Raw genomic sequence first — 14,684 nt, forward strand, 5'->3', positions numbered from 1 at the left:
AAAAAAAAAAAAAAAAAAAAAACTGTATACAAATAAGCATCTTTTCATTAGTTACTCTTAAAGAGTTTGATTTTGAGAGATTCTAAATGTATTTTGTACATGTTGTTGAAGTTTGGTGGGAATACAAGGGTTGGGCCTGACACCTGGCAGCATCACATCTGTCTAGAACCAAGCTAGGCTGTCTTACAACTGAGGAACATCATCTGGGAGACTGAAGGCAACAACAACTTCCCCCTTTGTAGCCTTTGCAATGAGCCCAGCTGCTTAATCTCTCTGAGACATCAGAGGCACAGCCTTCTCTGTAATACAAGGGAATTCAGATGTTTTGCACTCTCTCTCTCTCTCTCTCTCTCTCTCTCTCTCTCTCTCTCTCTCTCTCTCTCTCTTTCTCCATATTTCATTCTATCTGTCTTTGTCAGGGATTTTACTACAATGACAAGACTTCTTGATCAAAATCAAGTTGAGAAGGAAAGGGTTTATTTCACTTATATTTCTAGGTAACAATCTATCACTGAGGGAAGTCAGGACAGGAACTTAAGCAGGGAAGGAACCAGGAGGCAGGAGTTGATGCGGAGGCCACAAAGGGGTGCTGCTTACTGGCTTACTCCTCATGGCTTGCTCAGCCTGCTTTGTTATAGAACCCAGGCCACAGCTGAGGAATGGCACCACCTGCGATGGTCTGGGCCCTTCCACATCAATCACGAATTAAGGAAATGCCCTACAGGCTTGCCTAGACTTTAATTGAATAGAGGCACATTCTCAATCGAGATTCCCTCCTCTCAGGTGACTCTAGTTTGAATCAAGTTGACATAAAAACCAGCCAGCGTACCACCCAAGCTGCATATAAAAAAAAGATACCAATAAGACAGAACAACAAAACCCCAGGACCAATTAAGCTATGACAGAATGCTTTGATAGTCCTGCACACGCAACAATAAAAGCCTTCTATTGCTTCTTGCTGTCATCTGTTCTGAACAAATCTAGCAGTTTCTCTGCCTTTAGGTACTGGTTTCACGTGTGATAGGTAATCCCTCTGCATGTATTTCAGTAATAAAACATGACACACCTTCATTTATTTGTTATGTATTTCTTTCTGAGTGCAAAGCTCAGATGCCACTTTGCAAAAACATATAAAATTGTGGTTATACCTTCAGTGTCAAAATTTGCCTCATGGATGGTGCCGCTTCATGACTTTTGGCTTACAAGATACATTTTTGCTTCTGTGCCAAATTATAGAGTAATATTTCAGAAGCTGTTTTAGATAGCAATTAAACTTGGGCGAAGTGATAAAAATACGAACAATCACAGCCAAATACTTACATGCAAGACTGCCACATGACCTCCAGTTGTCATAGACTGTAAAATGTACAATTTAGAAATGTTAGAATCATGAAAAAATTGCATCTCAAAGGCACTGGAGAATATTAAATGAGAGTTTGCTTATCATGGGTCTTGTGACCAGTGGACGCCCAACGAATCTCAGGTTCCTTCCCTTTTCATAAGGAATGAGAGTATAGTGAGGATCAAAAGAGGGTACTGGGGCTGGGCAGATGGCTCAGCAGTTAAGAGCACTGACTGATCTTCCAGAGGGCCTGAGTTTGATTCTCAGCAACCACATAGTGATTTACTACTGTCTGTAATGGGATCTGATGCCCTCTTCTGGTGTGTCTGAAGAGAACGACAGTGTACTCACATACATAAAATAAATAAATAATTTTTAAAAAGCTCATATGTCTAAATACATTTATTCAGAAGGGGGAAAAAGAGGGCACTGAGGCAGGACTCTTTTAGAAAAGCGAAAATGTTGGATTTTAATTTATTTCTTTTCAGAGTAAAATCCATATTGTAGGAACTATAAAACCATGACGGGTCTCATTGGTTTCGAGTTCTATGCTGTTGCTTCAACTCCTACCACTCACTGAAAGGGATCTTTTGAACCTGGGCCGGGCCTGTCCTGAGTTCTCTCAATGGAATATGGCAGAGATGGTAATGTGGCAGTTCTAGCCTTACTTCCTGGGAGGAATGGGAAATTGTTTCCTTTCAAGCATAGCCATATGCAATCAATAAGCCCAGAAGGTACATGGAGAGGCCCAGATGGAGGGAAGCAGAGTGTCCCAACTGACACCCACCTTGAGCAATGAGATTCATGTTGTGGTTCCTCAGCCCCAGGTAATGGGACAGGGAATAGAAGATAAGAGGTTCTTATTAAGCCTTTCCCATTTTCAACACTATGCCCAAAGAATAATTCATGTTTGGAGCCTCTCAGATTTGGTGCAGTGTGTTATGTAGAAATTAGGTAACAACACCCCCCCCCCAAAAATATTACCATGTTAATTTTCAAATTGGCTTTGAGCAAGACTTGTTTTAGAATCTTAACAAGCAGGACCCGGAAGTGAACTCAAATCGTCTTCTTCCTGAAGTAAAACTTTTGCACGATTACTCTGCACACTGGAGTGACTAGGGCTGGACTTAGTGTACAGAGCGAGGAATTTTAATGACCTCGAGGCTGGGGCTTGGAAGCTCTATCTGCTGTACAGGGATGATGAACTGAGTTGGTAGGCACAGCACTCATAGGAAAGCTGGATGTTGTGGCATATTTATGTCTGGAACTGTAGTTTTGCTGTCACAGGTCAGAGGCAGGTGGGTTGTTGGAACCTGGTAGTCAGCTAGTGTAGCCAACTGGTGAGTTTCAGGTTCAGTAAGACCCTGTCCCCCAAACTATGATGCAGTATGAAAAGCAATAGGGAAGACACTTGAGATTGATTTCTGGCCCCCACAATGCACAAGACTCCCTGATGGTGTGCTCCTTGTCCTGCACAAGATTCAGCTTGTCCACATTAACCAAGGATGGCGAAGAGGTCATAATGTCCTACTCCTTCCTGAGGGACGTCAGTGGTAGCTAATGGTTACTGGGGGGTGGAGGCTGTCATTTCCTTCAGTGGTGTAGCCACTGAAAAGTAGACTGTGCTTTGGTAACCAACCCCCCCCCCCAACTCATGAGAGCAGCCCTAATGAACTCAGCGGGTCATACATGAAAAATGAACAAATAAACAACCCCCAAGACAACAACATCACAATGAAAGCAAAAATGTGAAGGTAGAAGAAGGAATTACTGGGATGAAAGAAAGGATTTCAGTGGGAGTAGGAAGGAGAAAAAAGAGGGGAATGGGAGTGGTGTGGGAAAACGACTAAAATCCACTATCTAAATGTCTTAAACTATCAAAGAAGGAGTGAACAAAACTTTAAAACAAAACAAAACAAAACAAAAAGCAATCAAACATCAAAACAGCAACAAACAGAAAGCTAGCTAAAAGTCTTGGCAGATAATGAAGTCTTATATATGAAAATTCAGAAGAAAAAAGAAGAACAATTGGTTCTCACAGAAATGTCTGCTTGTACTTTTGTAATTGGTCTTTGAATGGCATCTGCATTCTGGCCAGGTGTGGTGGCACAGGTCTTTAATACTGGCACTCTGGAGGCAGAGTGGATCTTGGAGTTCAAGGCCAGCCTAATCTACAGGGCAAGTTCCAGGACAACCAGGGCTACACAGAGAAATCCTCGCCCCCTGCCCCAGCAAAACAAAACAAACAAACAAACAACCCCCCCAAACAAAAACCAGCCAAGCACACAAAAGCAACATCTGAGGCTGGAGGAATTACTGAGTGCTTAAGAGCACTGGCTACTCTTTCAGAGGACCTAAGTTTGCTTCCCAGAACCCCACAGAGGCATCTCCCAATCATGTTCTCCATGTAACTCCAGTTCTCTGGGGTATAATTCTACAGGGTATAATGCCCTCTCTGGCCTCTGTGGGCTCTGCATGCACATAGTACCCATATATAAATTGCTTGGGCAAACACACACACATAAAATAAATATATCTTTTAAAAGCTATCACATGGTCAAGCTTTTCATCTTTGGTGAAAACTGAAGCTAAAGCGACATACCTTTTTATTTTTTAACTCAGAAATGCATTTGTGCATATATACAGGATGTGATGTATATGGACAGCTGTTACAAACTTGTTTTATTTCATTTGGAAGTCAATAAGTGGGGAGAGTAATTGAAATGTACTTATAGGATTCCATGCAAACAATGGTTGGTGCATTGCTTTAAAGGTATAGTACTCATAAATTTAGAATTCTCCCTCATGAGTGGCTTACTACTGACACTGCTGATTTCCAGAAGACAAGGCCTTGTGATAGCAGACCAGGGCAATGTGGAGGGCACAGAACAATGTGAAACAGGGAAAACGGAGGTCAGACAGGCCTAGTCGTCAGATAAGAGGTTAAGGAAGGAGGCCAGCACAGTTACTATCTGATAGAAAAGTTTCTTTGAATCCTCTTAAAAAAAATTTAAATACTACAATCAAGTCAGATGAATTCCATTTCTCTACATGGGAAAATATGTTTACTTCTATTATAAAGCCAAGTAATAGTCAAATCCCTATACTTCAAAATTTCAGTTCTGGTAATTTCAATAATCTAAGACAGGTATTGAAAACCCTAGGACCTGAAGGAAAAATCTAGCATGCCATATGCATTGCAAATAAAGTTTTATTGAAACACAGCTGCATGCATCTGTTTCTGTATTGCCTACAGCCACTTTGAAATTATAACGGAGGAGTTAAATATTGGTACAGAAACTGTGGCTCGTAAGTTTGAAGTTACTGTTTGCTTCTTTACAAATCAGTGCGCAGACCTCTGGTGAAACTCAACCTAATACTGCAGTAGATCTGTTAGTGAGAAAACTTTAAGAATCTGGTAAAATAGAAGGGAAATAGTTGTCATTTTTTAAAGCACAATCATTTCTTCCTCACTCAGCAGTTCTGTGATGCAAAGGAGCAGGGCAGAAGGAGCTAGGGCCAACAAGCAGGACCACATTTGGACAACTAGAGATAAATAGGGACAGTCTGTGTCCACTTTGTACAGGCTCACCATACTGTAGAGAATAAGGGATCAAAATCATAGTAGAATTAATGTGCATAGCGATAGAACTATAAGAGATTTATTTGGGGTTTTAAAAGAGTAAGTTTCAACAATCTAGAAAACTCAACTCTTGGAGCTTATTCTCAATATTTCTGGATGAAGTATTTGTCATGTATCACTGTGATGCCAGATTTAACATGGGTGCCATAACACAGTGTGTGATGTGTATTTGCCCATAGCACACTAAACAGATTCTTAACCTAGGTTTTTGCCTGTCTCTGGTCAACATTCCTCTCTACTCTACTCTCTACTTCTTATTTCGTCTCTAAAAATCCTACTTTCTGCTGTAATCTATTCTTTCTTTCCCTGTTCCTCCTTTTGTATTTTCTTACATAGTGTTTCATGTAGCCCAGGATGATCCTAAATTGTCTATGCAACCAAGGCTAACCTTGAACTCCTGATTCTTCTGTCTCTACCTCCCAAATACTGGGATTACATTTGTGTGCCACCAGAAAGGGTTATTGTAATCTACTTCAAACACCTTTGTCTTATTAGTATCCCTCAAAAGTGCCCCTATCTCGCTCATCAGTTCACACAAAATTCATATCATCCTGGGCAAAGGACTGCGCTGCAGAGGGAAAGCAGGCCTAGCTGAGGACATTTTTGTCTGCCATATGGTTGAAATGTTTGGAAGGAAAGTCATACAATTAACAGTATACAATATAAAACAGTATAAAACATTAGGAGAACAAAAGATTTGTCAGATTCCATAAGAGAGAGCTCACTTACACTTCTTGGTTTTAAAGAGGCTAGAACCTGAACCAGGTCTTGAAAGGATAAAGAAATGATGGAGAAGTAAAGTCTAGGAAGTTAATGCTGAGGCCTATCTGTATTTGGGAACCTCCTATGGCTCCCTATACCTTATGGGTAAATTCAAACCCATGAGGCTGTATCTGAGGCTGTGGAATCATGACACACAGCTGCACAACCATAGTCTGCTTCAGAACTAAGCTCTGGCCTGATCCTTGCTGGAGCTTTCCTGACTCGGACTGTTGGTCATGCTCCGCTTTTGGTCCCCTCACACTTATCCTCATTGTCCATTGTTTGAGGTCTGAGTTCTCCATGGGCCTAACCATAGGACTCTACTTCACCGCTTGGTTATATGTAAGCTTACTAGTCACCAGTAACACATAGTGGTGCCACATCTAGTTCGTCTCTCCAGTTCTGCAAGTTCTATATTGGTCTGTGTTCAGAAAACCAGTGATCTGAGGATGCACTCAATATGAAGTTTCTATAAGAGCCTAAACACATATCCTTAGTGTGTATATTTTATCCTATGGTGGATCAGAAAGAAATGAATAGTTCACAGACTTTTAAGAATTTGACTTACACTTTTAAATATTATTTTAATTTTTAGCTAGTAAATAAAGTTTGTGGAGTGCAATATGGTACTTAGATATTTGTATGCTTTATGGAATGATTAAAGCAAGTTAATTCATATATCAACCACTTCACACATGCATTTTGTGGTGAAAACTTTAGAGTCTTGTCTTTAAGCCCATTGTTAACTATGGCCTCCATGCCGTCCAACAGTTCTCCTTCTTCTCGTCTACCTATGCCTTTCCACCATCATTCCTCCTTTCCTTTTTCTAAGTCTTTGGTAATCACTACTCTGTGTCTTGAATCATACAAGTGAGGCTGTATGGACTTCATCTTTTTGGACTTGGCTTATTTTACGTAGTGTGATGTCCTCCGGTTCCATATATGCTGTTTCAAAGGCCGAACAGTTGTAGTAGTTGCAGCAGAAGTACACACCATGTATCTTAACCATTCATCCACCAATGGACACTGACGTAGGATTCTTCTTAGCCCACGTTTTAAATTGTGCTGCTCTAGATTTACTACATTTGTTGTTCATGAATCCGAAGGCACATATAGTTCATCTTAGGGGAGAAACTAGTGACAGTGGGACAAATTTAAATGACTTAGAACCGGGAAGTTACTACTTCTTGGAAAATTAGCAGCAGAGGATTCTTGCCCCACATCTCCAATAATAGCCCAGGATTGAGAAAAGTTGTCCTTAAGAGGCCCCTCCTAAGGGATCCACAGCTCCTTACACTCCCTACTGAATTCAGGCCAGCTCCCCTCACTCTCTCTCTCTTTTTTTTTTATCAGACGTGTGTGTGTGTGTGTGTGTGTGTGTGTGTGTGTGTGTGTACACTCTTCTATGATATGCATACTGTTCCATGTGGTTGTTTCATGAGTATAGTTCCTTGGTACATGTTTGTCTTGTGCTAATATACAGATGCAAATTCCTGGAGGGGCAAGTCTGCGCTGTCTATTTCTTCTTGGAATTTCTCAATAGACAGCATCATACTATGACAATAAGCAAGGGTTTTCTACGTAAAGGAACTCACAAAGCACAAATGACCTGTTCCATTTAGGTTTTAATTGAAAATAGAAGTCTTACATCAAATATACAAGGTAGTCATTAACACCCTTGGCTAAATTTAAAGACAGTGTGTACCTTTGATACCTTCTCAGTCAGAGGTCCCGTTCTAGTTCCCTTCTGTTGAATGCACACTGGCTTCTAACTGCTTTGTCCAATGAATAATGGAATGGTGCTGAGAAGCTATAGCCCCAGGCTAGATGAGGGCTGGAACTCTCATTTCTCAGTAGAAGTCCAACTACCCTGTTGAAGAGACAATATGGAGAAGCCCCGAGAATACATAGAGAAGAGAGTCATGGCTTCCATTGATCTCTGTCAAGTCAACAGCAATGATTCTGGGCTATCTTGGGTCAGCTATGATATTGGCATGGTACAACCTGGGAACTAACTATGTGTGAAGCTAGGTAGAGCTGAAAGGCTTTTCTACTGAATATTGCCTCAACCTTAAAAATGGTGAGACATATTAAAAAGTTGTTAAAGCCACTCTTTGAGGTAACTTACTACTGAATAATGGATAATGCAGGCAATATTGCTCTCTGAGTTTCCTATCTGAATGATATTATTAATTGTTTTAGAGTTATTGTATACATTGAAAATGATAAAGCTAGTTTAGCATCTTGGCAAACAGTTGAGGTTGCTCAGAGATGGAGGCGTGAGCTTTGGAATTCTGGGCCTAAAGCTGTGTAAATCCATGTCTGTCAGCTGACATACCATTTCTTCAGGGATGGACATAATGGGTATCAATATGATTTCTCAGCAATTTTGGTTGACTATTGATTTTATAGAGTTGCATATACACTATTTTTATCAATATAAACAATCTGGTTGTGGTTTCTATGGCTGCTAAGTTGTGGGATATCCATTTTCATAGCCCATATGAATGTTTCATTTTAGTGTCAGATCTGAAGACTATCCAGGCCTTTAAGTGTATATTAGGAAGTTTCCTAAGGAGTCTACTTTTAGTTAATCACTATTTTAATTAATCACTACTTGTTATCATGTTTTAAAGTTAGTTTCACAATTATTCTCAATTTTTATGTTTCTTTTAAAAATATAATTCTTTGAGACTTTCATATATATATGTATGCATACACATACATACACAAATAGATATATACATACATATATGTATATATGTATATTTATGTATATACATCTATGCACATATGTATACATGTGTATATATACAAGTACACACATATATACACACATATCATATACATATGCATATACATATATGTGTATATGTATATAAATGTGTATGTATGTATATATATATATATATATATATATAATGCATTTTGGTCATATTCACCTATATCTTCCTTAATAACCTCTTTCAGATCTACTTGTCACATTCATACTTTCCCTTCCACACACAACTTTAGGCTGTTTTCTTTGTTTTAAAGTCCACTGAGTCCAGTCAGTGCTACCCATATATCCACTTAGTGGAGCTTGGTTGACTCATCAAGGGCCACACCTATTAAAAAGTGAATCTCCTTCTCTCAGCACTGTCATTAGTGTCTCAGTTAGGGTGGGGACTTGTGAACCTTTCTCCCTTCCATGATGGGATGCTGTCTGGCTCCATCTTGCTCAGGACCTAGAGAAGACCTGTAGCTATGGCTGTATTCAGGTAAGCTGGGCCTGTCCTGTCCAGAAGACACCGTTTCACCCCAGACCTCCTTGACCTCCAGCTCTTACAATCCTTCAACTCCCCTTTACCATTCATGTTTATGCTTTCTGATGCAAACTAGCTGGAAATAATTTAAATACATGCTTCTTTTACACAGAAACGCCATCTAGACAGAGCCTACTTGAAGATCAAAGCCTTCCCCCAAACAACTTTTCTTTCATTTCCTTTTTTTTAAGGGGGGTACAGCCACTTTATAATGAACTTGTCCTTGTTCCAACTGTCTCAGAGGCTTAGGAAACAGGCTGTGGGAGACATTTTTATAGATAAGACACATGTTGCAATATCAAAATAAGAAGGCCTTGGAAACACCTGACTATGATTTTTGAAAGAACAAAAACAGGAAGGATAATTTCTTGAAGTGAAATTGAGATGAGAAGAATAGCTTTAAGCAATTCAGGACACATGGTCAAAGGAAATGCATATCTTGATATGCTTATGTTCTCTATTACCTAGTTAAAATTTGACAGCATGTAATGAACAAAACACAGAAAATGAAATCTCCTCATAAGAGATTCACAGTCTTGGTAATTAAGGGAGGGTAGGGTAGAAAGAATAGGAAGTAAGTATAACAGGAGGACTGTTATACCAGTGGTGTGAGAAACACGCTGAAAGTAATTAATTATAACCCAGCAGTGGGAAGCAATGTAAGCAATGAACACTATTTTGAATACCAAGGAGAATGACAACATTTATGAAAAAAGTTTGCTTAAGGCAGATGGGGATGAATAAAGAGGCAGAGCTGTTTCTGGAATAGAATGAAATCATAAACATATCTATCAGATATGGCTTAGTCATAGCATGAATTAACCTAGTGAGAGATGGGGAGAAATGAGGTTGCAGCAACCTGTAACCTAATCTGGTGCTTGGAGTCAGAGCGTGAAGAGGCATGTACAGCAGGCCGATGGGCTTAAGTTGTTGTTTTCAACCATGTACACACTAGACATCAGGAATATTCTAGAACCCTGGGTACATCGTGATCATAGCTATGGCTTAGAAATATGCCTTTGTAGGTTGTTGCCCTTCTATATCTGTTGGAACAATTATTTGCTTATTCCTCCATTGAAGAGCAGGATGCCAAGAAAGCAAGGTCTAAGTTTTCTATTGCTCAGCACCAGGGACCAAGCTCAACAATGATGTGGCAAATACATCAAATCATTGAGCATTACCTTCCAACAGGAACAAATGAAAATCTACGTCAAAGAGAGGCCAGAGACAGCAGGTAAGAGCAAAGAATTTTGGCACTTCAGCCATGGAAATTCAATGTCAACTTTAAAAAGGGCTGCAAGAAAGTCCAATGTACAAGTGCTTCTCTGAGGTGTCTAGAATGTTGACCAGAAGAAAGGAAGTTTTGAAATAAGACAGGAAGAAAGGAAGAGAATGAGGGGAAGGTGACACTCTGGTATAAGGTATATATAGGAGATGCCCTCAGAGCATCCTGATAGAACATTCCTGAAGGCAGGAGGCAAGAATAGAGGAGAGGAGTACACCAAGAGTAGAGGAGAAACTGAAAGATGTTGGATATGGACTCTATAATTTCCAGTTATGTGTCCTGAGTGTTATGGATGTCTCTTACATAAGCTTTCTCATTCATGAAGAAGAGATGATGAGAAGCTCTGCTACAATGACTCTGGATGCTTTGATCAGGGTATGTGTGGTTGAAGGTGGTACAGAGCTTTGAGAGAAGTTGTAGTCTCTGTTGTGCTAGTATCCTGTATGGTAGTCCATCTTTCAATATATCTTGGTATTAGCCAAGCCACAAGCAAGGGTACAATGCCCCTGATCCATTCTGTAAAGTCCTCTTCCTTTGACAAGTAGCCTTGGAAATATGTGACAAAAGAATAGTTTGGCATTCTCAGAATAATCTTTCTTCCCCTGTCTTCTAAAAAAAAAAAAAAAGACATTTCCTGTTTTGGAAGAATGAAGAAATATTAGTCTGAGGACTTAAAGGTGTGTCCTGTTGTGGTGTGCTCAAGTGAGAATGTTCTCTTGACAGTCAAGGAAGCAAGCACTCTTTTCAACAAGAGAAACACCCAACCTGTTCATTTCCACATCTGCTTGCTTCTCAGGTTGATACTATCTATTTCAGATGACATCCAAATTCTATCAGACCACATTAACCTCAGGCCTGATTGCCAGGTAGACTTTCTGACCCATGCTTCTTCCTATACCTTCTCAGGCTCCTTGAGACACATTGAATACCTGGAGCTAAAGACATCACAATGCTATAATATTTTATAACTTCTAAGGTTCCGTAAGAGATGGTGGGTTGGAACTCGAAAGACTTCTTGACTCAGAAGTCTGAGGTGAAGAGTACATGATTTGAGTAGCCAGAGTTGTCCTGCCTGTATATGTAGGTAGACTATGTTGGAGATAGCTTTCTGTGAGGGAATAACTCCAGTCCTCAAAATGAGCCTCAATCCAGGAGTCCATGAGGGAGGGAGAAAAGCTGAGTTTCTGAGATCAATATGGCTATATCTTTTACCCGTCTCAAGTTCTTTGATGTGATATAAAAGCAATAATGTGCCCGGGAATGAACTCATAAACAGTTATTCGTTTTATAGCATAATAAAAGTGCGGCAAGATTGAGTTGGGAGTTAGGCAAAGAATTGAGCTGTGATAAGAAGATCTGGTTTTTCTTGCCAATTTGCTCATTGTGTCATCTTTTATAAATCATCATGTGGCTCTTGACCCCAGATTTTTCATAAGTGCTGCATACATAGGACAGCAGCATGCTAAACCAGTAACAGCAACAATGGAAATGTACAGTGAAGGCTTCCTATGTGCCAGCTTCATGCTCTTCTTCTTTTTTATTTTTTTTTTCAGGTAGGCTCTCAAAAATGTGGCCCAGGCTGTCCTTGATCTTCTGATCTTCTGGGCCTTAATCTCTTAAAGTGCTGAGATCACAGGCCTACACTACTATGTCCAGCCAGGCTCTGCTTTGAACTTGGGATATGCTATTGAACAAAAAAAAGAGCAAAAAAACTTTTAAGTCTAAGGAGCTCTCATTCTGTGAGATGATACAGTCTTAAATAAGAAAATTACAATGCATGTAGTAAATAGGTGCTTTTGAATGGAGCTGTATTAAGAAAAGATACCCAAGGAACAAAGGTAAACTTGGGGTATGATTAATGGTGGGAATGTGTTGGTGGAAGGCTATAGAGAAGGTAGATTTCATTCTGGTTCAGTATCTTTTCTTCTTCACCATGCCCAAGACACCAAAATTCAAATTACACAGTGATGGTAATGATTTAAGAAAAGAAGGGCAGAGTGAGTGCATGGAACTTTCAAAGGGTCTACTATTATCTTCATTTTCTAACTCCTAAGTCCTAAGGCAGAAAAAAAAGTTAAGAATAGTCAGTAATAGGTGGTGTGAGGAAAAGCATAATAATCCACCACCACAAAGAAAACTGTGGATAGGATGCTAGTCACATGGTTTCTTTAAATATATGGTTAGTTATTGGCAGAACAGCAATGCTTGACGTGACAGCAGGACTTCCCAGGACTACTGCAGGACAGACATTTGCTGTCTAAAATTTTAGTTCCAGGATTAAAAAGAAAAGAAAGGAAAAGAAAAAACCCAAACAAATCCAAAGCAGAAGGAATTTATAAAACTTTAAAGCAACGCCTTTTAATTTTATAGCATGTAACAAAGCTTCCGAGGCTAGCTCCTTGAATCACGAGGCAACCAAGCCGCTCTGAGTATCAACACTTAAAAGGTCTGACTTTTCTATTTCACATCAGAAACAGAGGCTTGTGGCAGAGGTGTGAGTTTCAGTGTACCACTGGCAAAACTGCTGAGCTCTGTGGGAATTGCCTGAGTTCTTTGATGTTGCTGATTGTTGAGCAAACAGCGTTTCTGGCACTATAACCATCTTGGGTTTCTATCTGTTTCCATCAATCTTTAGTCAATGACATTATCATTGCTCACCTACTACAGCTATTTCTCAACTGCGAATTCAAGAGAGGGTAGAGGGTAGGGGACAATATTTAGTGAAATGACCAAAATGTACCGGTGCATTCCTGCTTCTTGCCTTCGCTTATGTGGGTCATAAAACCATGCATAGAAGATATTTTTTTTTATTAGAAAATAGTAAAAGTAGTTTGGGCTAGTCTTTTTCCTTTATTAAATGCTGCACATCCTGAATCCAAATAACACATCCTTCTTTACCTTTCTTCTTTTCTTGTCCCTCCTCTCTTCTTTTTGTCCCTTTCTCCCTTCACCAAATGTTGAGTATGCATGTATCAGGTGCTTTACGAGGTGGACAACATTATCAAAAATAAGACCTCACAGTTTCAGAGAGAGCAGCCTGCCCCTGAATATGAGGCTGGGCTTTCTGGTACCTCAAGAAAGTCACTGTGTTACGATTATAGAGAATGAGTTCAGATGCTATTGGGCAAGCCTTGCTATTAGTACTTCTGGAGGCTGCTGGTCCGAAGAAAGGCTCCAGGAGCAATCTGCAAGGGAGTGGGCTTTGTGCCATACTGGGGGCATCGAGATCATTAAGTTCACTAACTGCTTGCAGGGGAATAGGGTTAATGGGCCAGAACCTTTCTAGAGCTCAGTGTTTAGGAGTTCAACCAAGTCTCTAAAACAGCATGTTAAGTGATTTGAGGCAGTTTATTTCAATTCAGCAAAACTTTATGAAGAGCCTCCTGAAAAGTAGCCGGGTCCAGGTTAAAACAGTCCCTGTGGATAAGGTTAGAACAATCCCTGTGTTCCAGGAGCCTCTAGCCCAGGGACAGAAACAGACACAGGCTTAGGCCAAGTGCAGTGGTAGGTCTTGAGCTCTCTAAAATAAAGGTACTGTATGAGTACTTAGAATGGGATGAAGCCCTGAGAAGGGCAACAACTTATGAAAGAAATGGAATGGCTCAAAGCAAAGGGACTCTGCAGAATGGCCTGAATCATTTCTTCAGATGTTGCCAGATCTGATCTCTAGATTCATAGCTGACCTCCCCCTAAACTTTCTATATGACAGATTCATGTATATGAAGGTGGGAGACTACAGGGCCACATACACAGATGACTTACTCTGTCAGCAGCTGTCTAGAATGCTGGTCCCTGGTAACTATTTTACATTTGTCATCCTATTTAATTCTTAAGACATTTCTATATAAGTCACTATTGTTCCTATTCAATTTCCTGGGGAAGTGGAGGAATGAGGAGCCAACCAGTTTTCTAGTAAGAATTGTAGCAGTAGCTCACAAAATCATCCTAATAAAGCCTGTTTATTGAGAGACTTTGTTATTATTGCTACTTTGATGGGCAGAGTATTATCCCGGAACAAGTTATTTATCCTTAGGCATATTAAAGCTTCATACTGCATATCTTTCAGCAATGGAAGTTATGAGAGAATATGGACAAGTAATCACAGTGAAATTTCTAAATATAAAAATCACTAGAGAGGTTCTATTTTTATCACAGAGTCAAGAAAATCCTCCTTGCAGATGTTAATACCTACAAACAACCAGAACGGCAAGACATCTAGAGATGTCCAATAGTGGCAAATACAAGCTGAAAGTAACCAAGAGCTATCTGTTTGGACTTAAGGCCCACTCAATAGGAGTGAATTCATGTTTGTTATTGTATACTCACCTTTTTTTTTTTTTTTTTTTT

The 14,684-nt window shown here is 39.9% G+C and overlaps 1 protein-coding gene across 6 annotated transcripts in view; it reads right to left on the bottom strand.

The window, feature by feature from the left end:
- Samd12 (sterile alpha motif domain containing 12) overlaps positions 1-14,684 on the bottom strand; it is a 451,523-nt gene that overhangs the window by 24,275 nt on the left and 412,564 nt on the right. For 2 of the 6 annotated variants that reach the window (XM_031357998.1, XM_031357999.1), the window contains exon 5: positions 1,321-1,356. The exons of the other annotated variants lie outside the window; for them this stretch is intronic. In XM_031357998.1, the coding sequence (XP_031213858.1) occupies positions 1,321-1,356 (36 nt within the window). The remainder of the gene's footprint in view (positions 1-1,320; positions 1,357-14,684) is intronic. 6 annotated transcript variants of the gene reach the window in all.

This window comes from Mastomys coucha, unplaced genomic scaffold (genome assembly GCF_008632895.1).
Source record: "Mastomys coucha isolate ucsf_1 unplaced genomic scaffold, UCSF_Mcou_1 pScaffold7, whole genome shotgun sequence".
Taxonomy (NCBI): Eukaryota; Metazoa; Chordata; class Mammalia; order Rodentia; family Muridae; genus Mastomys; species Mastomys coucha.